Source organism: Harmonia axyridis, chromosome 1 (genome assembly GCF_914767665.1).
Source record: "Harmonia axyridis chromosome 1, icHarAxyr1.1, whole genome shotgun sequence".
NCBI lineage: Eukaryota > Metazoa > Arthropoda > Insecta > Coleoptera > Coccinellidae > Harmonia > Harmonia axyridis.
The window spans coordinates 11,441,716-11,466,632 of NC_059501.1; the positions used below are offsets into that span (position 1 = coordinate 11,441,716).

At 38.5% G+C, this 24,917-nt stretch overlaps 1 protein-coding gene across 1 annotated transcript; it reads left to right on the top strand.

Moving 5' to 3' along the window:
• Positions 1-596: 596 nt before the first annotated feature.
• LOC123671030 (serine-rich adhesin for platelets-like) lies at positions 597-24,786 on the top strand. Its single transcript, XM_045604669.1, has 5 exons — positions 597-1,395; positions 2,030-18,325; positions 20,075-20,374; positions 20,774-21,271; positions 22,671-24,786. The coding sequence occupies exons 1-5, from the start codon at positions 597-599 to the stop codon at positions 24,110-24,112; spliced, it is 19,335 nt and encodes a 6,444-aa protein (XP_045460625.1). The 3' UTR covers positions 24,113-24,786.
• The last annotated feature ends 131 nt before the right edge of the window (positions 24,787-24,917 follow it).

The following is a 24,917-nucleotide window of genomic DNA, read 5'->3' on the forward strand; positions in this document are numbered from 1 at the left end:
TCGGGAAAACAAATGTCAAGTGAATATTAAAGAGCATGTAGCTATTGAGGTTCCTCTCCAAAATTATTTGTTATTAGATATAAAGCATAGTTTCAGATAAAATTTGAGTTGATTTGTTTTAATGATAAAATTAAAGATCAAATTTATTTTCAGCGAATTGGAACTTCTGATATACATTATTTGAAGAAAAATATATCAATTGGGACTTCTTAATAGCTTAATAATAAAGAATGAATAATTCGCAAAGGATATCTTATTCTGATCAGAATTATTCTCAAGACAGTAAGACGCCTGGGAAAATATTCATGGAGAAAGATTTTCTGGAAATAAAAACTGTTTTTGCGTTTAACATCGTACACAAGTGGAAAAGTTTCCGGAAAATCGTGAGAAATTTTTTAGTGTTATTAGTGATCTTCAACGAATTTGGATTAGTCATAAGTAAGCCAACATTTGGAATACAAACTAACTTTGAATATAATGAACCTAAAACAATCTCTGAAATATTGCCAATTGAACCAATTATACATAGATCCAATATTGCTGACTTATTTGGAAATCAACATAAGGATGGCGAGAAAAATATTACCTCAAGAAATATGATTAAGTCATATGTAAAAGTGAACAAATTTACAAACAATTTTCTACGTCCAAAGAAAAGAAAAATCAGGTCCATCAATGAGTCAAAAGTGGAAAAAAAGGTCGGAAGCCTATTGAACAATGTTGAAGATGGAGTATCTTCATTATTTGGCCCGAACTCAGAAGAAAATATACACAAAGACGATAAATTCCCTAAAATTAAACCCAAGGAACCTGACGGTAAAAATACAAAACCACCGATTGGGGTGAATTCTGATACATCCAACAACAAAGCAACATCTAAAAAATCACAAGCGAACGATAAAAAACAACCTTCAGAAACTGCCGAGTCGAAAGATAAAAAAGAAGATATTAACGAATCAAGTAAAGATAAAACAGAACTGTTGGAGGAAAATATAACACATGACTCAAATAACCTCAACGCCAATGGAAATGGACTGAAACCTGTCCAAACTACTTCAGTTGCGAAAATTGAAAAAGAATCAAATAAAGTAGATAAAACTACAGAAAAACCCGCTTCGTTATCATCAAAAAAGGATGAAAATCGAAAAGCTGAGAATCCTGTCAATGGTGGAATCCAGACAAATTCAGGAAAGTCAACTACAAGTAATACACCAGATGGCACTAGTGGTAACATGATCCTCCCAACTAGTACACAACGATCAGAAACATTGGAAAAAGAAAAAGCAGCTATTGGAGATACCGGTAAAAAAAATAATGGAAATGATCCGTCCTCAAAACTCAGTGAAGAAAAAAATGATAAAGCAGATGGGACCAGCCCCCAGAAATTATCAAAAGGTGAGTAGTATTACATAGCATAATGAAAAATCTTATTAATTCGTTATATACAAACTGATCATGTGCTCCATCCATTGCAAAAAATAACAACCACAGCATATTTCCCAACATACACAATGTTACTTTATTTGTATACTGAACTTTCGAGGTCGACAGAAAAAAATCTGAAAAAGTTGTTAGATTTCTATAGAACCAGTGCGCGATAACGAAAAATAACAAAAAATTTCAGAATACGGGAAAAGGTATAAGTAACTGATGAAATGATTCCGTAATTTGAATATTTTGTCAGATACTTTATAAATTTCTGATTCTCGCATTTTTATCAAATGGGCAGAACTATCTTCATCAAATAGACCTTCCCTATCAACATTTTATACAGTAAATTATTCAGAAATTCCTGCACTCATTACTAGTTAATACTATTTGAATAATTCACTACTCGATATGCTGAGACACGCTTAATTATGCCAATTAATCTACTTAAATTTCGTAAAATTCTGACGAACGAATGCTGAAAAAAATATATCAAAAGTAGAAGCACTATTAAAAGTTTTCACCTTGAACAAAACAACCAAAACAAACGCACTAATAAAATCGAAAAGGCAACCTATCGACAATTTTAATTTGTCGGCAGGAGTTTTGGGTGTCCCTCCTAAGAAAACCATGAGTAAGCAAGCGACAAACATGCTTTTCCCTAATCCAATAGCGGACCAATCAGCATCAACTGACAACCTTGTCAGCAGTTCTAAAAAAGAAAAAACTCCTAACAATAATAAAATTGATCGAACGAAAACTACTGCTGCAGAGGAGGATCATATGATACCAAACACCCCAGGCCATTTGAGAATTCGAGAAACCAACGATTTGCCTGAAAAAATTAATAACTTCTTTAAAGAACAATCTGAAACAACTATTGCAAAAAGCACTACTATATATAGCAGAACAGCATTTGGGAAACAAGAAACTGAGCAAGCGGCCACTAAAGTACCTTCAAGCTCGCCAAAGCAGCCAATTGTCGATACTTCTCATTCGAAGAAAAAACCTTCAGAGAATGAGAATAATAGAGCTTCGCTTTCGAATACTGAAGAAAAACCTGTAAATAGTAGAAAGATCGCAACTGACAAGCGAGACGATATTCACCAACTTTCGTCGGAGTCAATAAACCATGGGCTAGAACCAGATGACCCAGCGATCGACAGTTCTGATTTAGAACAATCGGTATTGAAAAAAAGAGAAAATGAAGCTTCAGTTAAGGATGACAAACATTCAGAAGTATTGAACGTAAACAACATTTCTGGAAGAACAGATGTAGCATCAAAAAAGAGTAACAATGCAGATTCCAGTTCGAGTGGTGGAAGTACTTCCGTAAATAGCAAAAACTCAGATCGCCATTCTTCTGAGGTTTCTGATCCCAAGAAGCTAGAATCAAAAAAGCAAGCAAGCCCAACATCTAAGAAAAAAGCTATGGAAATATCGTTATCATACGAAGTTTCTGGCGACAAAGAACATACCACCCAGAAGACTACTTCAACACAATCACAGACGAACGGTCTTATTATAACCAATGAGATGACCATAGATGCGATACAAGGTACACTGCGACCGACCACAGTTGCCATTACAACCAGTAAAAAAGCTACGACGGCTAGACCCGAAGCTATGCAAAAAACTACCTTACTTTCCAAGACTAGTAAAGGTCAATTGACAAGTCATCACCAAACTGTTGATACTTCTGTGACAAGTGAATCAAAGAAAGGTAAAAATAATGTTTTCACTCTCAACCAACCACCTACTAACGACATTTCAGGCAAAACAGGAAATAACATCCATACCACTAAAAACTTTCGAGAACATAATGCAATAGAATCACTTTCGACTACTGAAACTATCTCTACAGCAAATGAAAGAACAAACACTGAAAAACAAGAAAATATTCAAACCACTCGTGTCCGTTCAATGACCAGTACAGAAGGTCAACCGACAACAGATCTCCGAACTCTAGATACTTCTAAAACGAGTGAAACACCATCCAAAAAAGGTGAAAACACTGTTTCCACTACCAACCTAAAACATACTTACGAAATTACAGACAGTACCGAAAATAGTATCCATAATTCCAAAGCTATTCCATCACTGTCTACTGAAAGTACCATTGCAAAAAATAAAACAAAAATCACTGAAAGTCCAAAAGCTACAGAAACCCCTACTGACCTTCACACGAACACTAATGAACGAACCACCACTGATAAATCAGAACCTAAGCAAGCCACTTTCCCTTCCAAGACCAAAATTAACTCTCAAACAATAACACATCATCAAACAATCAATAGTCATGCAACAAGTGAAACAATATCAGAGGGAAGTCAAACTCTAGTTCATCTTTCTGACCTCACTTCAACCAAAAGTATTAATGACGAAACGGACCAAACACCCCAATCATTCAAAGACGAACAAACTGCAACAGAATCTTGGTTTAGTACTGAAGGTACCGCTACAACAGGTAAAACAACTACTATCTCTGAAAACACGGAATCCAAGCAAGCCAAAACTGTTCTTTCCGAGAATACAACGAAAACTCAATCAAAAACAAATCTCCAACCAATCGATAGTTCTGCAACGAGTGCAACAAAATCAGATAAAAGTCGAACTATTATTCCCACTTCCGATCATATTACAACCGAAACTATTACTGACAAAAAGAAAGATACACGCCATACTTCCAAAACCGTGCAGAAAGAACCTGCCCCAGAATCACAGTCGAATATTGAAGGTACCCCTACAACAAGTGAAACAACAAACTCTATTGAAAAACCAGTATCTTCGCAAGCCACAACTGTCCTTTCCAAAACCATAATTAACTCTCAATCAATAACAGATCACCAAAGAATCGACAGTCCTGCTACGAATGCAGCTATATCAGAAAAAGGTCGAACTATAGTTTCAATTTCCAATCATACTACAACCGAAAATATTACTAAGCAAATTGAAGATACACTTAATACTGCCAAAGACACTCATACAGAACCTGCGATAGAATCACGGTCGAGCACTGAAGATACCACTACAATAAGCGAAAGAACCACCTCAGAAAAACAAAATCCAATGCTTACTACAACTATTCTTTCCAAGACCACAACTAATGCAGCTGTCAAGGTCCCTTCAACGAAAAATCAATCGTCAACAGCTCAACAAACATTTGATAGTTCTGGGGCGAATCCAACAGCATCAGACAAAAGACAAACTGCTATTCCCAATTCTGACCGCACACATTACAAAGATATTTCTGGCAAAACTGGAGAAGCTTTCGATAACTCTAAATACGTTAAAGAACACACTACAACAAAATCACTATCGAGTACTGAACGGGTCACTATAACGAGTAAACATACCACAACTGAAAAACCAAAATCAACTCAAGCTGTCACTTCCCCTTCCAAAACTACAACGAAGACTCAATCGACAACAGCTCAGCAAACAGTCGATAAATCTGGGATTGCATCAGTTTCAGAGCAAGGTCAAACTACAGTTTCCACTTCCGACCTTACGCATTCCAAAGATATTTTTGACGAAACTGAAAATACTCCGAATAGCTCAAAAAGCATTCAAGAACACAGAGCAACAGAATCAATATCGAGAACTACTACAACAAGTGAAACGACCACCACTGAAAAACAAATATCTGCGCAAATTACCACAGCCTCTTCCAGAACAACAACGAAGACAACAGATCAGCACACAGTCGAAAATTCTGAGACGACTGCTCCAGTTTCAGTGAAAGTTCAAACTACAGTTCTTACTTCCGACCTTACTCTATCCAAAGAAATTCCTGACAAAACTGAAGATACTCTTCATAACTCAAACAATGTTCAAGAACGCAGAGCAACAGAATCACTCTCGAGAATTCAAAGACCAACTACAACAATCGAAACTACCACCACTGAAAAACATAAATCCAAGCCACCAGCTACTTCTGTTCCTTTCCTAACCACAAAAAAAGCAGAATTGGCAACAGAGCACCAAACAATCGATAGTTCCAGGCCGAGTACAACAGTATCAGAGGAGGGTCAAACTAGAGTATCCGCTTCTGACCATACACATTCCAAAAAATTTTCTGGCGAAAATCAAGGTACTCCAAATACCTCAGAAGAAGTTCAAAGACGCAGAGCAAGGGAATCACTGTTGGAAACTGAAGGTCCCACTACTGCAAATGTGATTATCACAACTGAAAAACCAAAATCAAGGCAAGCTACTACTGTCCCTGCCGAAACTACAAAAAAAGCCGAAACGGTAACAGAGCGCCAAATCGTCCATAGTTTTGGGACTATTACAACAACATCAGGAAAAAAAGAAACTACCATTCCCATTTCCGAATTTACACATGCCAACGACATATCTGGAAAAACTGAAGACACAGTTCACACCACCAAAGACAATCAAGAACACACGGCAACAATATCACCGTCGAGTACAGAAGATACCACCAAAACAAGTGAAACTACAACCACTGAAAAACCAAAATCTACGCAAGAAACTACTGTTTCTTCCAAAGCCACCAAGAAAGCTGAATCAACGACAGAGCACAAAACACTCGATAGTTCAGGGACGAGTGCAACAATATCACAAAAAAAACTAACCACTGTTCATACTTCCGACCCCAATAATTCCAACGATATTTCTGTCAAAACTGGAGATACTCTCGAAACATCTGAAGAGGTTCAAAAACACAGAGCAACAGAAACACTCTTCACTAATGAAAGCACCACTACAACAATTGAAACTACTACCATTGATGAACCAAAATCTTCCCAAAGTACTGTTGTCCCTTTCAAAACCACAACCAAGACAATAGATCATCAAACAGTCGATACTTCTGGGGAGAGTTCAACACTATCGGGGAACGAACAAACTGCTGTTATGACTTCTGAACTCACACATTCCATCGATATTTCTGCCAAATCTGAAGAAACTGTCCATACCCCTGAAGACGTCCAAGATCACACAACAGAATCACTGTCGAGTACTCAGAACACCACTACAAGTGGAACTACAACCACTAAAAAACCAAAATCAAATCGAGCTACCACCTCTCATTCCAAAACTACAACGAAGGCTGATGAATCAGTAACAGAACACCAACCATTCGATAGTTCTGGGACGAGTGCAACAGTATCAAAGATACTACAAACTACTGTTCCCACTTCTGACCTCACACATTCCAACGATATCTCTGACAAAACTGAAGATACCCACCATACCTCTGTAGAGACAGAAGAGCACACAACAAGTGGCTTACTGCCTAGTACTGAAGGCACCACTACAACAAGTGGAACAACCACCACTGAAAACCCAAAATCAACGCAACCAACCACTGCTCCTTCAAGAACTACAAAGAAAGCTGAGTCAGCAACAGAGCATCAAACAGTCGATAGTTCTGGGACGAGTGCAACAGTATCAGAGAAAGGACAAACTATTGTTTCCAGTTCTGATCCCACACTTTCCAAACATATTTCTAGCAAAACTGCAGATTCTCGCCATACATTTAAAGACGTCCAAGAACACACAGCAACAGAAGCACTATTGAGTACTGAAGGCACCACTACAACAAGTGGAACTACCACCACTGAAAAACCAAAATCAAAGCAAGCAACTACTGTCCCTTATAACACCACAAAGACAGAATCAGCAATAGATCACTATGCAAGCGATATTTCTAGGACAAGTGCAAGAGTGTCAGAGAAAACAAGAGCTACAATTTCCACTTCCGGCCTAACACATTCCAACGGTATTTCTGGTCAAACAGGAAATACTCCTAAAGCCGATAAGACAAGACAAGAACAAATATTAACAAAATCAGATTCGACTAGTGAAGGCAGCACTAAAATAAGAAAAACCACCACCACTGAAAAACCAAAATCTACTGTCCCTTCCAAGGTTACAACGAAGGCTGAGTCAGGAACAAAGCATCAAACAGTGGAAGGTTCTGAAACGAGTGCAACAATATCAGAGAAAGGGCCAACTACTGTACACACTTCTGATTTCACACATTCGCAGGAAATTTTTGCCAAAACTGAAGATACTCTCAATACCTCTGTAGAGAGAGAATCACTGGCGAGTACTGAAGGCACCACTACAACAAATGGAACTACCAATACTGAAACAACTACAACAGAACCACTGTTGAGTACTGAAAGTACCACTACCATCAGTGAAACTACCACCACTGTAAAACCAAAATCAACGCAAGCTACCACTGTCCCTTTCAAAACTACAACGAAGGCTGGTTTTGAAACAGAGCACCAAACAGTGGATAGTTCTGGGACGAGTCCAACAGTATCAGAAAAAGAACAAACTACTGTTTCTACTTCTGATCTCACACATTCGAACGATATTTCTGGCAAAACTGAAGATACCGAACATACCTCAGGAGATGTCCAAGAACAGACAACAAGAGAATCACTGTCGAGTACTGAAAGCGCTACTACAACTGAGACAACCAGTGAAACTACCACCACTGAAAAACCAAAATCAACGCAAGCTACCACTGTCCCTTTCAAAGCTACAACGAAGGCTGATTCTGCAACAGAGCACCAAACAGTAGATAGTTCTGGGACGAGTCCGACAGTATCAGAGAAAGGACAAACTACTGTTTCCACATCTGATCTCACACATTCGAAAAATATTTCTGGAAAAACAGGAGATGTCCAAGAACACACAACAAGAGAATCAGCGACGAGAACTGAAAGCACCACCACAACAAGTGGAACAATCTCAACTGAAAAATCAAAATCAACGCAAGCTACCACTGTCCCTTTCAAAACTACAACGAAGGCTGATTCTGCAACAGAGCCCCAAACAGTAAATAGTTCTAAGACGAGTAAAACAGTTTCAGAAAAAGAACAAACAACTGTTTCCACTTCTGATCTCACACATTCGAAATATATTTCTAGCAAAACAGAAGATACACAACTTACCTTTAGGGACGTCCAAAAAAACACAAAAGGAGAATCACCGCCGAGTACTGAAAGCGCCACTACAACTGTGACAACCAGTGAAACTACTACCACTGAAAAACCAAAATCAACGTATGCCACTACTGCCCCCTCCAGAACTACAAAGAAGGCTGAGTCAACAACACAGCATCAAACAGCCGATAGTTCTGGGACGACTGCAACGTTATCAGAAAAAGGACAAACTACTGTTGCCACTTCTGGTATCACACATTCCAGAGATATTCCTGGCGAAACAAAAGATACCCAACATACCTCTGGAGACGACCAAGAGCACACAACAACATCATTGTCGAGTACTGAAGGAACCACCACAACGGGTGGGACTACCATAACTGAAAAACCAAAATCAAAGCAAGCTTCCACTACCGCTTTCAAAACTACAACGAAGGCTGATTTAACAACAGAGCATCAAACAGCCTATAGTTCTGAGACGACTGCAACGATATCAGAAAAAGGACAAACTACTGTTGCCACTTCTGGTGTCACACATTCCAGAGATATTTCTGGCAAAACTGAAGATACCCAACATTCCTCTGGAGACGTCACAGAACACACAACAACATCATTGTCGAGTACTGAAGGAACCATCACAACGAGTGCAACTACCACAACTGAAAAACCAAAATCAACGCAAGCTACCACTGCCCCTTTCAAATCTACAACGGAGGCTGATTCAACAACAGAGCACCAAACAGTCGATAGTTCTGGGATGAGTCCAACAGTATCAGAAAAAAGGCAAACTACTGTTGCCACTTCTGATCTCACACATTCGAGAGATATTTCTGGCAAAACTGAAGATACACAAAATACCTCTAGAGACGTCCAAGAACACACAACAAGAGAATCACCGCCGAGTACTGAAAGCTCCACCACAACAAGTGGAACTTCCACAACTGAAAAACCAAAATCAACGCATGCCACTACTACCCCTTCTAGAACTACAAAGAAGGCTGATTCAACAACAGAGCATCAAACAGACGATAGTTCTGGGACGACTGCAACGAAATCAGAAAAAGGACAAACTACTATTTCCACTTCTGATCTCACACATTCGAACGATACTTCTGGCAAAACTGAAGATACTCAACATACCTCTGGAGACATCCAAGAAAACACAACAAGAGAATCAACGCCGAGTACTGAAAGCACCACCATAACAAGTGGAACCACTGCCACTAAAAAACCAAAATCAACGCAAGCTGCCACTGCCCCTATCAAACTTACAACGAAGGCTGATTCAACAACAGAGCACAAAACAGTCGATAGTTCTGGGACGACTGCAAAAATATCAGAAAAAGGACAAATTACTGTTGCCACTTCTGGTGTCACCTATTCCAGTGATATTTCTGGCGAAACTGAAGATGCCCAACATACCTCTGGAGACGTCCAAGAACACACAACTACATCATTGTCGAGAACTGAAGGCACCACTACAACGAGTGGAACTACCACAACTGAAAAACCAAAATCAACGCAAGCTACCACTGCCCATTCCAAAACTACAACAGCACATCAAACAGTCGATAGTTCTGGAACGACTGCAACGATATCAGAAAAAGGACCAACCACCGTTTCCACTTCTGTTTTCACACATTCCAGCGATATTTCTGGCAAAACTGAAGATACCGAACATACCTCTGGAGACGTCCAAGAACACACAACCAGAAGAACACCGCCGAGTACTGAAGGCACCACAACAACAAGTGGAACTACCACAACTGAAAAACCAAAATCATCGCAAGCTACTACTGCCCCTTCAAAAACTACAACGAATGCTGATTCAACAACAGAGCACCAAACAGTAGATAGTTCAGGGACGAGTGCAACGATATCTGAGAAAGAACAAACTACTGTTTCCATTTCTGATCTCACACATTCCAAAGATATTTCTGGCAAAACTGAAGATACCCAACATACCTCTGAAGGCATCCAAGTACACACAACAAGAGAATCGCCGTCCAGTACTGAGAGCACCACCACAACAAATGGAACCACCGCCACTGAAAAACCAAAATCAACGCAAGCTACCACTGTCCCTTCCAAAACTACCACGAATTCTGATTCAACAACAGAGCACCAAACAGTAGATAGTTCTGGGACGAGTGCAACGATATCTGAAAAAGAACAAACTACTGTTTCCACTTCTGATCTCACACATTCCAAAGATATTTCTGGCAAAACTGAAGATACCCAACATACCTCTGGAGACGTCCAAGAACACACAACAACATCATTGTCGAGTACTGAAGGCACCACCACAACGAGTGGAACTACCACAACAACTGGAACTACCACAACTGAAAAACCAAAATCAACGCAAGCTACCACTGCCTCTTTCAAAACTACAACGAAGACTGATTCAACAACAGAGCACCAAACAGCCGATAGTTCTGGGACGACTGCAACGATATCAGAAAAAGGACAAACTACTGTTGCCACTTTTGGTCTAACACATTCCAGCGATATTTCTGGCAAAACTGAAGATGCCCAACATACCTCTGGAGACGTCCAAGAACACACAACAACATCATTGTCGAGTACTGAAGGAACCATCACAACGAGTGGAACTACCACAACTGAAAAACCAAAATCAACGCAAGCTACCACTGCCCATTCCAAAACTACAACAGAACATCAAACAGTCGATAGTTCTGGAACGACTGCAACGATATCAGAAAAAGGACCAACCACCGTTTCCACTTCTGTTCTCACACATTCCAGCGATATTTCGGGCAAAACTGAAGATACCGAACATACCTCTGGAGACGTCCAAGAACACACCTCTGGAGACGTCCAAGAACACACAACAACATCATTGTCGAGTACTGAAGGCACCACTACAACGGGTGGAACTACCACAACTGAAAAACCAAAATCAACGCAAGCTACCACTGCCTCTTTCAAAACTACAACGAAGGCTGATTCAACAACAGAGCACCAAACAGCCGATAGTTCTGGGACGACTGCAACGATATCAGAAAAAGGACAAACTACTGTTGTCACTTCTGGTATCACACATTCCAGACATATTTCTGGCAAAACTGAAGATACCCAACATACCTCTGTAGACGTCCAAGAACACACAACAATATCATTGTCGAGTACTGAAGGCACCACCACAACGAGTGAAATTACCACAACTGAAAAACCAAAATCAACGCAAGCTACCACTGCCTCTTTCCAAACTACAACGAAGGCTGATTCAACAACAGAGCACCAAACAGCCGATAGTTCTGGGACGACTGCAACGATATCAGAAAAAGGAGAAACTACTGTTGCCACTTCTGGTCTCACACATTCCAGAGATATTTCTGGTAAAACTGAAGATACCCAACATACCTCTGGAGGCGTCCAAGAACACATAACAACATCATTGTCGAGTACTGAAGGAACCACCACAACGAGTGGAAATACCACAACAACATCATTGTCGAGTGCTGAAGGCACCACTACAACGAGTGGAACTACCACAACTGAAAAACCAAAATCAACGCAAGCTACCACTGCCCCTTTCAAAACTACAACGAAGGCTGATTCAACAACAAAACACCAAACAGCCGATAGTTCTGGGACGACTGCAACGATATCAGAAAAAGGAGAAACAACTGTTGCCACTTCTGGTCTCACACATTCCAGAGATATTTCTGGGAAAACTGAAGATACCCAACATACCTCTGGAGACGTCCAAGAACACACAACAACATCATTGTCGAGTACTGAAGGAACTACCACAACGAGTGGAACTACCACAACAACATCATTGTCGAGTACTGAAGGCACCACTACAACGGGTGGAACTACCACAACTGAAAAACCAAAATCAACGCAAGCTACCACTGCCCCTTTCAAAACTACAACGAAGGCTGATTTAACAACAAAGCACCAAACAGCCGATAGTTCTGGGACGACTGCAACGATATCAGAAAAAGGACAAACTACTGTTGCCACTTCTGGTCTCACACATTCCAGAGATATTTCTGGTAAAACTGAAGATACCCAACATACCTCTGGAGGCGTCCAAGAACACACAACAACATCATTGTCGAGTACTGAAGCAACCACCACAACGAGTGGAACTACCACAACAACATCATTGTCGAGTACTGAAGGCACCACTACAACGGGTGGAACTACCACAACTGAAAAACCAAAATCAACGCAAGCTACCACTGCCCCTTTCAAAACTACATCGAAGGCTGATTCAACAACAAAGCACCAAACAGCCGATAGTTCTGGGACGACTGCAACGATATCAGAAAAAGGACAAACTACTGTTGCCACTTCTGGTATCACACATTCCAGAGATATTTCTGGCAGAACTGAAGATACCCAACATGCCTCTGGAGACGTCCAAGAACACACAACAACATCATTGTCGAGTACTGAAGGCACCACTACAACGAGTGGAACTACCACAACAACATCATTGTCGAGTACTGAAGGCATCACTACAACGAGTGGAACTACCACAACTGAAAAACCAAAATCAACGCAAGCTACCACTGCCCCTTTCAAAATTACAACGAAGGCTGATTTAACAACAAAACACCAAACAGCCGATAGTTCTGGGACGACTGCAACGATATCAGAAAAAGGAGAAACTACTGTTGCCACTTCTGGTCTCACACATTCCAGAGATATTTCTGGTAAAATTGAAGATACCCAACATACCTCTGGAGGCGTCCAAGAACACACAACAACATCATTGGCGAGTACTGAAGGAACCACCACAACGAGTGGAACTACCACAACAATATCATTGTCGAGTACTGAAGGCACCACTACAACGGGTGGAACTACCACAACTGAAAAACCAAAATCAACGCAAGCGACCACTGCCCCTTTCAAAACTACAACGAAGGCTGATTTAACAACAAAGCACCAAACAGCCGATAGTTCTGGGACGACTGCAACGATATCAGAAAAAGGACAAACTACTGTTGCCACTTCTGGTATCACACATTCCAGAGATATTTCTGGTAAAACTGAAGATACCCAACATACCTCTGAAGACGTCCAAGAACACACAACAACATCATTGTCGAGTACTGAAGGCACCACTACAACGAGTGGAACTACCACAACAACATCATTGTCGAGTACTGAAGGCACCACTACAACGAGTGGAACTACCACAACTGGAAAACCAAAATCAACGCATGCCACTACTGCCCCTTCTAAAACTACAGAGAAGGCTGATTCAACAACAGAGCATCAAACAGCCGATAGTTCTGGGACGACTGCAACGATATCAGAAAAAGGACAAACTACTGTTGCCACTTCTGGTATAACACATTCCAGAGATATTTCTGGCAGAACTGAAGATACCCAACATACCTCTGGAGACGTCCAAGAACACACAACAACATCATTGTCGAGTACTGAAGGCACCACCACAACGAGTGGAACTACCACAACAACTGGAACTACCACAACTGAAAAACCAAAATCAACGCAAGCTACCACTGCCCCTTTCAAAACTACAACGAAGGCTGATTCAACAACAGAGCACCAAACAACCGATAGTTCTGGGACGACTGCAACGATATCAGAAAAAGGACAAACTACTGTTTCCACTTCTGATCTCACACATTCCAGAGATATTTCTGGCAAAACTGAAGATACCCAACATACCTCTGGCGACGTCCAAGAACACACAACAACATCATTGTCGAGTACTGAAGGCACCACCACAACGAGTGGAACTACCACAACAACTGGAACTACCACAACTGAAAAACCAAAATCAACGCAAGCTACCACTGCCCCTTTCAAAACTACAACGAAGGCTGATTCAACAATAGAGCACCAAACAGCCGATAGTTCTGGGACGACTGCAACGATATCAGAAAAAGGACAAACTACTGTTGCCACTTCTGATCTCACACATTCGAGAGATATTTCTTGCAAAACGGAAGATACGAAACATACCTCTGGAGACGTCCAAGAACACACAACAACTTCATTGTCGAGTACTGAAGGAACCAACACAACGAGTGGAACTGCCACAACTGAAAAACCAAAATCAACGCAAGCTACCACTGCCCCTTTCAAAACTACAACGAAGGCTGATTCAACAACAGACCACCAAACAGCCGATAGTTCTGGGACGACTGCAACGATATCAGAAAAAGGACAAACTACTGTTGCCACTTCTGGTCTCACACATTCCAGAGATATTTCTGGCAAAACTGAAAATACCCAACATACCTCTGGAGATGTCCAAGAACACTCAACAACATCATTGTCGAGTACTGAAGGAACCACCACAACGAATGGAACTACCACAACTGAAAAACCAAAATCAACGCAAGCTACCACTGCCCCTTTCAAAACTACAACGAAGGCTGATTCAACAACAGAGCACCAAACAGTCGATAGTTCTGGGACGAGTTCAACAGTATCAGAAAAAGGACAAACTACTGTTTCCACTTCTGATTTCACACATTCCAGAGATATTTCTGGGAAAACTGAAGATACACAACATACCTCTGGAGACGTCCAAGAACACACAACAACATCATTGTCGAGTACTGAAGGCACCACCACAACGAGTGGAACTACCACAACTGAAAAACCAAAATCAACGCAAGCTGCCACTGCCCTTTTCGAAACTACAACGAAGGCTAATTCTGCAACAGAGCACCTAACAGTAGATAGTTCTGGGACGAGTGCAACAGTATCAGAGAAAGGAAAAACTACTGTTGCCACTTCTGACCTCACACATTCGAACGATATTTCTGGCAAAACTGAAGATACCCAACATACCTCCAAAGACATCCAAGAAGACACAACAATATCATTGTCGAGTACTGAAGGCTCCACCACAACAAGTGGAACTTCCACAGCTGAAAAACCAAAATTAACGCAATCTACCACTGCCCTCTCCAGAACTACAACAGAACATCAACCAGTCGATAGTTCTGGAACGACTGCAACGATACCAAAAAAAGGACATACTACTATTTCCACTTCTGTTCTGACACATTCCAACGATATTTCTGGAAAAACATTCCATACCTCTCAAGACATCCAAGAACACACAACGAAAGAATCACCGCCAGATACGGAAGACACCACTACAACAAGTGAGATCACAGCCACTGAAAAACGAAAATCAACACAAGCTACCACTGTCGTTTCCAAAACTACAACGAAGGCTGTTTCTGCAACAGAGCTCCAACCAGTAGATAGTTCTGGGACGAGTTCAACAGTATCGGACAAAAGACAAACTACTGTTCACACTTCTGATCTCACACATTCGAAGGATATTTTTGACAAAACTGAAAATAATCACCATACCTCTGTAGAGACAGAATCACTGTCGAGTACTAAAGGCACCATTACAATTGGAACTACCACCACTGAAAAATCAAAATCAACGCATGCTACCACTGCACCTTCCAAAACTACAATGAAGACTGAAACGATTGCAACAGTATCAGATAAACGACACACTGATGTTACCACTTCTGATCTCACACATTCCAACAAAATTTCTGGTAAAACTGAAGATACTCTACAAACCTCTGAAGTAGTCCAAGAACACAAAGCAACTGTATCATTGTCAAGTACTGAAGGAACCACTACAACAAGTGAAACTACCACCACTGAAAAACCAAAATCAACGCAAGCTGCCACTGCCCCTTCCAAGGACACAACGAATGCTGATTCTGCAACAGAGCAACAAATAGACGATAGTTCTGTAACGAGTGTTACAGTATCAGAAAGAGGACAAACTACTGTTGCCATTTCTGATCTCACACATTCCAACGATATTTCTGGAAAAACTGAAGATACCCTCCATACAACTGTAGACATTCAAGAACACACAACAAGAGAATCATCGCCGAGTACTGAAGGCACCACTACAACAAGTGGAACCACCGCCACTGAAAAACCAAAATCAACGCAAGCTACCACTGCCACTTCCAAAACTACAATGAAGGCTGATTCTGCAACAGAGCACCCAACAGTCGACAGTTCTGGAACGAGTGCAACACTATCAGAGAAAGGATATAGTACTGTTCCCACGTCTGATCTCACACATGCCAACGATATTCTTGGCGAAACTGAAGATACCCTCCATACCACTGTGGACATTCAAGAACACACAACAAGAGAATCACCACCGAGTACTGAAGGCACCACTACAACAAGTAGAACCACCGCCACTCAAAAACCAAAATCAACCCAAGCAACCACTGCTCCTTCCAAAACTACAACAAAGGCCGATTCTGTAACCGAGCACCAAACAATCGATAGTTCTGGGACGACTGCAACGGTAACAGAGAAAGGACAAACAACTGTTCACACTTCTGATCTCACGCATTACAACGATATTTCTGGTAAAACAGAAAATAATGTACATACCTCTGAACACGTCCAAGAACATAGAGAAAAAAGTGGAGCTACTTCCACTGAAAATCCAAAATCAACGCAAGCTTTCACTGTCCCTTCCAAAACTACAACAAAGACTCTATCGACAACAGATCATCAAATTGTCGATAGTTCTGGGACGAGTGCAAGAGTATCAGAGAAAGGACAAACTACTGTTCCCACTTCTGATGTCACACATTCCAACGATTTCTCTGACAAAACTGATAATACCCTCCATACCTCTGAAGACGTCCAAGAACAAACAACAAGAGAATCACCGTCGAGTATAGAAGGCACCGCTACAACCAGTGAAACTACCACCACTGAAAAACCAAAATCAAATCAAGCTACCATCACTGAAAAACCAAAATCGAGTCAAGCTAACACTGCTTTTTCCAAAACTACAACAAAACCTCTATCGACAACAGATCATCAAATTATCGATAATTCTGGGACGAGTGCAACAGTACCAGAGAAAGGACAAACTACTGTTTCCACTTCTGATCTCACACATTCCAACGATTTCTCTGACAAAACTGAAGAAACCCTCAATACGTCTGAAGACGTCCAAGAGCACACAGCAACAGAATCACTGTCGAGTAGTGGCACCACTACAACAAAAGAAACTACCACCATTGAAAAACCCAAGTCTACGCAAGCTATTACCCCTTCCGAAACCACAGCTAAGGGTGAATCAGCAACGGAGCACCAAACAATGAATACTTCTGATACGAGACCAACAATATCAGAGAAAATACAAACTACTGTTCCTACTTCTGATTTCACACATTCGAACGATATTTCTGGCAAAAATGGAGATACTTTTCATACCTCTGAAGACGTTCAAGAACGCACAGCAACAGAATCACTGTCGAATACTGGAAGTACTACTACAACAAATGAAAATAGCAGCACTGAAAAACAAAAATCTACGCAAACTACAACTATCTCTTCCAAGACCACGAATAAAGAATCAGCAACAGATCACCAAGCATTCAATAGTTCTGGGACGAGTGCAACAGTATCAGAGAAATTACAAACTACTGTTCCCATTTCCGACCTTCTTTATACCAAAGTTGTTTCTGACCAAACTGAATATACAGAATCATTGTCGATTACTGAAAGTACCATCACAACCAGTGAAACAATCACCATTCTAAAACAAGAATCTACAGCTACAACTTCCAAATTCACAACGAAGACTCAATCAACAACAGATAACCAAATAGCCAATGGCTCTACAACGAGTGCTGTAGCATCAGGGAAATATCAAACTACAGTATTCAGTTCCAGCAAAGCAAATACTAAAGGCATTTTTGGAAAAACAGACGATTTTTTTCATATGACCGAAGATATTCCTGAATCCACTACAACAGAGTCACTTTCGACTGTTGAGAGTACTTCAGGAATGAATAGGGAAAAAACCACAGACAAACCCAAATTTAAGAAGACGAGTATTGTTTCTCCAATAACCATGTCCCAAACAACAAAGCACCAAAGTGTTGATAGGCCTGTTACGAGTGGATCAGTATCAGAAATAGGTAATAATGTAGTTTCCACATTATACCTAGCATATACAAACGTTCCCAACAATACAGGACATCTTAAAACGACAAAAGAGATAACAGAACGCGCTCTAATAGTGTTGTTGTCTGGTACCTGAAAGTTCTAATGTATCAAGTATCACAAAAAGCACAACAAGGAAATTAAAGTCTACCCAACTGATCAATTCGTTTGTTGATAGTTGTGTTAGAGTGGAACAGAATCAGAAAAGGATGAGAATGCAGCTTGCACCATGGATCTTCTACCTGTTGAAAACAACAAAATAAACTCTGTATACCACCAAAGAAGAGATTGCCGAATATACTACTATACTATCAAGTAATTAATATATTACAATGATAAGTACAAAAAAACTTGGAGAATACTTTATATGTTCCACGAATACAGCCATTAATGGATTACCAAAATTTTGATAATTGGTGGTAACGATATTTCCATTCTGAATAAAATATTTCTGGAACAAAAAAGATCTTTTTGATATAACCTGAGATACAACGAAAGAGATTCTTGGATCGACTATCCACTGAAGTACCACAAAAGTATCACGGCAGAAAGTAGGAAAACTGCAAAATCAAAGTAGAATCTACCAAACTGAAGAGTAATTCTTGTAAATAAAGCAACCTCGACTAACAAGATATGGGCAAAATATTTAAAGTTTTAATGAAGCATAGTAGCTATCAAGTTTCCAATTCTCGACAAGTGATCCTTCAAAGTGTATACGTAATTTAAGTTTTCAAAACACTGCAAATACTAATACGCTGTGAAAAATCACTTATCGAGAATATCACTTATCGAGAAGTGCTGAATCTATTGACACAATAAGTGGAATTATAATATATCAGAATCTATAAGACATAAGACTGGTCCTTATCTCAATATGATGACAAATCAATCAATTACAAATCTCTAACCTATTCAAAGTTCTCATGTAGTGCAGTGAACCATTTCATCCTCTGATTCAAGTGAATGTACACATAACAAGCGAATACAAGTAAAACGATGACAAAACATACCTTACATAAACGCTACAAAAGAAGAATTTTTCAGCCAGAACTATAAAAGTTCATCTTTCAAAAAAACTGTGATGCTTTTGTTTCCTCCGCTTCTGTAGCTTCATTCATCTATCATATTAGTTTCATTAGATATTCATCACACATCATACCTATTTACACGATCCAATTTTTTGTATTAATTACATTTTATCTTACCAAGGCGTGAGGCATCGGTGAAGTATTCAGCCAAAATCTCAATTACTTACCGACATCTTCATTATAATACTTTCGAATACATTTATCAAAAAAATTATTCATACATTAAACTAAACGTAGAGGTAGAACAATTGTTTATTGTTATGAATAAGGTATATTAGTGAAATTGGTATTCACTGAAACTGATGAAGCAGAAATCACTAGTGAAATTCACTTCAGACTTTAGTAATTGCGTGGAAATTGATTTATTCAAATAAAAAAAAAAATAATAATCGGATCGTGTAAAAAACGCTTTGAGCATCACGAACGTTAAGAAAACCGATCTCAGACAATAAATAGGGTAGTCGCTACGCTCATCTTCTAAACATACCCTTAAACTCTTCAATCGATAAAATGTACTTATCGTTCTTGATGCTTAATATAACATATTAGCCTTGAAGTGTGAAATTTGAGTTGATCACATTCCACCTTAAAGCTGACCTATATGAGTATGCAACAAATACCACATCTTGATTTCAGACACGACTACCGAAAACTCAAATACTCAATCGAAACCAACCTCTACCTCAAGCAACAACGTACCAAACACCACAGACGGCAAAAAAGTTCTGACGGATTCCGACGGATCGAAGAAAGTATCAGAAAACCAGGATAATGCAACATCTAACACAGAGAAAGACAATACGGAGATTCCATACACTAATGATGTTTCAAACAATCCTGACAATATCCCTTATACGAATGAAGTACATTCCGAAGATACCAAAGATACTACGGATGAAGTGGTGGTGGTAACAACCGATACGGTTCCAGAAACAGGTAATATTTAATCAATTTTTTTTTCGACATTTGTATTCATTCTTATAATCGCAAAACACACTTCAGATGAACTGACAAATTGAAAACTTGTAAACAGACTAAATGACGGATCACCTTCAAATTTAGAGCTTAGAGGAGATTAGTAGGTACCAACCGAACAACATAAAAAATTTCGACTCTCTCCAAAAGGATTTTTGACTGATTAATTCCCAGGACTCTCTTTACTCTATCTATGTATGCTTCTTCAAGTTCAATTGATATGCCGTTTCATCTCTCAATTTAAGTTGATTTCATTAGGACACACATCTGGCAATATTTATATAGCGTTGTAATGCGAAATTTCACTCAATCATATTTTCAACTCGTTTTATTTAAAAAAACAACATATTTATATTTCAGAAACTACTAAAAAAAATGAAAATACTCCGTCAAAAGCAAACAATGGTTCTGGTATTTCGGATTTAGTGCCCGAGAAGAAGAACAACACTAAAGAAGAATCACTTTCGAATAAAGATAGTACTACCGAAACAAGTACAAAGACCACACCTAGCAAACTGGTACCCAACCTGCCAAATAACATTCTTTCTTTGAACCAAACAAATGGTAAACCATCATCAGATAATCAACTTGTTGATGGTTCTGGTGCGTCCAAGAAAGTGTCAGAAAAGCAGGACAAGGCAACATCCAATACAGGGAATAAAGATTCAGACATTCCATACACCAACGAAGTTTCAAATCAAAAGGAAAAGCCAACCTCCAACACGGGAAACAACAAGAATCCGGATATTCCATACACCAACGAAGTTTCAAACCAAAAGGAAAAACAAGTCAATGCCCAGGATAAAATAAAAAATAAGGACAGTGTTGAGCTTGTAACTAGTGTTATTTCTGGAACAGGTAATATAATAATAAATTTCGGTATATTTGTATGATAATAGTATATTCTAAAACAAGTTGCAGAATGGGCTCCTATTCCAACACGAATGCGAAATTCGAAAACGAGCGACGAAGGAGCGAGTTTTGGAACGCATGAGTGTTGGAATTGCCTTCTGCAACGAGTATTAGACGATATTTTCTCTATTTCAGTCAAGTTTTGCGAAATATTGTCGAAATTCAATGAAAAATTCAGATTATATATCCTAGTGACTTTTGTATTGTATCTTGGCAGTTGGTGTGACTGTTACGAAAATTGACAGATTACGGAATTTGAATATGAATCGTATGTTTCGAATTTAGACATAATTTACAATAACACATTAAATTCGTGAATTATGTCTGACGGAATCGATTGAGCACTACCAGAATTATGAGAATTTGCGAATATGTAGCAAATCATTTCTCTATATCCCCAAATTATATTATATTGACAATTATTGACGTTTGTTGAAATTTGATAGGATTGGAAGTCAGCATAGACAACCACAAAACGAAAAATATATCTGAAAACGATGCTGTAATGAGTTCATTACAGCACTGTTTTTTAGAACTGTAATGAACTCATTACGATACAGAAATAGAGAAATACATTTATGTATTGCAATATATTTACTATGAATTGAAACTGACGCAACAATATTAAAAAAAACAATATTCATTGTTCAACAAGCTTTTCTTGTTTATAATATGCATAGGTATTACTCAATTAGTAGTAATTAATAGAAGTATACAATAGATTCCCATAGTTTATTCAATTCAGTAATAGCATTAAGTCCAAGCACCTAGCCAAATTTTGGTTCCAAAATTCTTATTCAAGCCTTCCCAAATCTAGGGATATTTGCTCATCCTGCTGTGCTGTTACCATCACTTATTAACGATGTTACGATGCGTAATTGTGATTGTAATTCAAATTTGACGTATTCATTTCATTCTTTCAAAATTGATTGGATTTGGTAATTTCATTTTAATCGTTAGACAGTTATAAAAACTTTTTTCAGTCAGTTATTTTCAGAACCACCAAATTTTAAAAAATTTGAATTCCGGAAAAAATCCCTGAAAAAATTTACGAGAATGTCAGTATCTTTTCTAGGATAGTGTAGCTGTTTGGGGTCGCATCGATATACCTTCAGCAATTTTAGAATTATCGCAAAAAAACGCTTTTTTTTCCAAACTTCAAGACCATGTGTCTCAGAAATGAGAAGAGTTAGGACTCATGTTTGCAGAACATTGTTTCCTATCATCAAGATGATTACCACGTTGAAATGTAATGGCAGCTAACATGCCTTCAGTGTTAAACATTTATTGTTTTCTATGTAATTCCAGTTATTTCATCTATCTTAGATATATTTCTATGTTTCAGAATCGACCACCACCAAAACCAAAATTCCTACCAAGGAACCTCCGAACAGTGCAGCAAATGATAAAAGCAAAGCAAAAATAACTCCAACAAAACCCACGGTGGTGGCGGAACGTCCTATTATAATAAATCCAGAAGACCTCATACCAAACGGGGACAATTCTGCGGAAACAGGCAAGCATACTGATGATAAAAAGCCAGAACCATTATTGCCAAAACCTGAAAAACCTTCTACCAAATCACCAGTAGGTGTTGAAACTACAACAGTGAAACAAGCCTCCACTGATAAAGTTACATCTGCAAAACCCATCAAATCAACAGAAAAATCCTCCAACTCTGGTCAAAATATCCCCCCCACTCCAATTTCGAAAGACAATGATAACTCAAAAACGACAACAACAGAAAGTACAACTGATAAACAAAGTAATAAAGAATGTGAAAAGGGTCAATCTCTAGGTACTATTGTTGGTTCTGCAGCAAAAGTTGGAGCCTTAGGAGGATCAGCAGGGGCAGCTGGAGCCATGTTCCCACAAATATTAAATCTAATCAAAAATTTAGCGCAGAAAAAGGATGGAGGTGACGATAAAAATAAAAAAGATGATAATAATAAAAAAGAAGATGAAAATAAAAACGAAGATGAAAATAAAAACGAAGGTGAAAATAAAAACAAAGATAAAAATGAATCAGAGGACTCAGATAGTAAAGGGGGCCAAAATGAAAAAGATGAAGATGCAAATTCCGAATCTTCTCAAGATATCGTAGACAAAAAACTTAGTAAGATGGAAAATGAAATAGATGACAAAATAAATAATTTACATGATACTATCACAAAGAATATTGATAATAGATTAAATGAAGTAGGAACTGGTATTGTACAAGATCTAAAAAAACAAATAATATACGGCAGAGGCACTCTATTTCAAAATGTTACGTCAGCATTAGTTAAAGGCGACAATAATGTGTTTAGAAACATGAGAGGTAGGTTAGAGAAAGCTACAGATAGTTTAGTTGGTGATGTTAAAACAACACTCAAAACTACCATCGAAGAAGATGAAGATTTGAAGAAAATATCGAAATTTTTACCAAATGATGAAGTTGATATGAATAGCAAAAATGTAGGAAATGTTCTAGATGAGAATAGAACAAACGTTCAACTTTTATTTATAAATGAGAAAGCCAAAACACGTCGGCTATCGTGGCCAGCTACTAGAAATGACTATTTAGGAAATGCAAGTTCCTCAGAAAACATAGATGAAGTACAAAGTGAAACAACAAAGAACGAAGCTTCTTCTTCTAGAAATAAAGAAGAAAGTTGCATTGTACAAATAGATGAAAATGAAGCAGGGTTGGAACAAAGTGTTAGTTATTTACCAGGAGCCACTACAAGAAGAACTAATGTTTTAAGTTTCTTTAGAAGAATATGGAATAAGTGTTGCGACTTATGAAATAATGGTGAAAACTGCCGTATCGTGAACATTAAACAGAAAATTTTCAAAAATATATTTATGTTAAAAGTTCATTTCCTGCTCATACAATTTTATATTGAGAAATCAATTCTGTTGGTCATTTATGAAGTAAATTAAATGAAATCAATCAATATGAATGATATTTATTCATTAATATTTTGTCTCGAAACATAATTCATCGCTAACTTCTACATGAATTTACAACTGATGTTGAACATACATTTTCATTTACAATGAATTATAAATTATTTTATTTCATAAGATAGTAGTGGAATCAATTGATCACAACAAATCTCAATGGAAACCATATTATCAGATCTATTTTATGTTGCCAGGTTACTAACAATACAAACTTCTAACAATCCACTCAATTTAATAAAGATGACGTTGGAGTGCTTCAATACAAAAGTATTCTCTACCAAAAATTGTTGGCATACAATTCTATTTGTATGCATACTACAAGTGTGTTTATTATTCTGTTATTTGCTGAGTTATGTTTTAGCATTACTCCATATAATAGTGATATCCAGTTTGATCTGCATGTTGAGAATCTTCATCTTGATGAAACATTATTCTAGGTTTCAAGTTATTTGTATTTTTTAGAAGTACAGGCCATAAAAATAAATAAAAGACTATGTTGATAATAGATACAATACTCTTTTTGTTTTAAAACCATTTTTGTTAGTTTATATTTGTATACTGGTATATATTTTCATAGCTGGAAAGTATATTCATAAATAAAATAGTTGAATGTAGAATATTGGGAGAATCATTCAAACAAATC

Bases quoted from the DNA above. Each gene is read 5' to 3' on its own strand.
- LOC123671030 (XM_045604669.1), top strand. From the start codon at position 597: ATGATTAAGTCATATGTAAAAGTGAACAAATTTACAAACAATTTTCTA. The intron at 18,326-20,074 runs GTAATAATGTAG...TCTTGATTTCAG, and splicing joins TGGATCAGTATCAGAAATAG to ACACGACTACCGAAAACTCA. The intron at 20,375-20,773 runs GTAATATTTAAT...TTTATATTTCAG, and splicing joins CGATACGGTTCCAGAAACAG to AAACTACTAAAAAAAATGAA.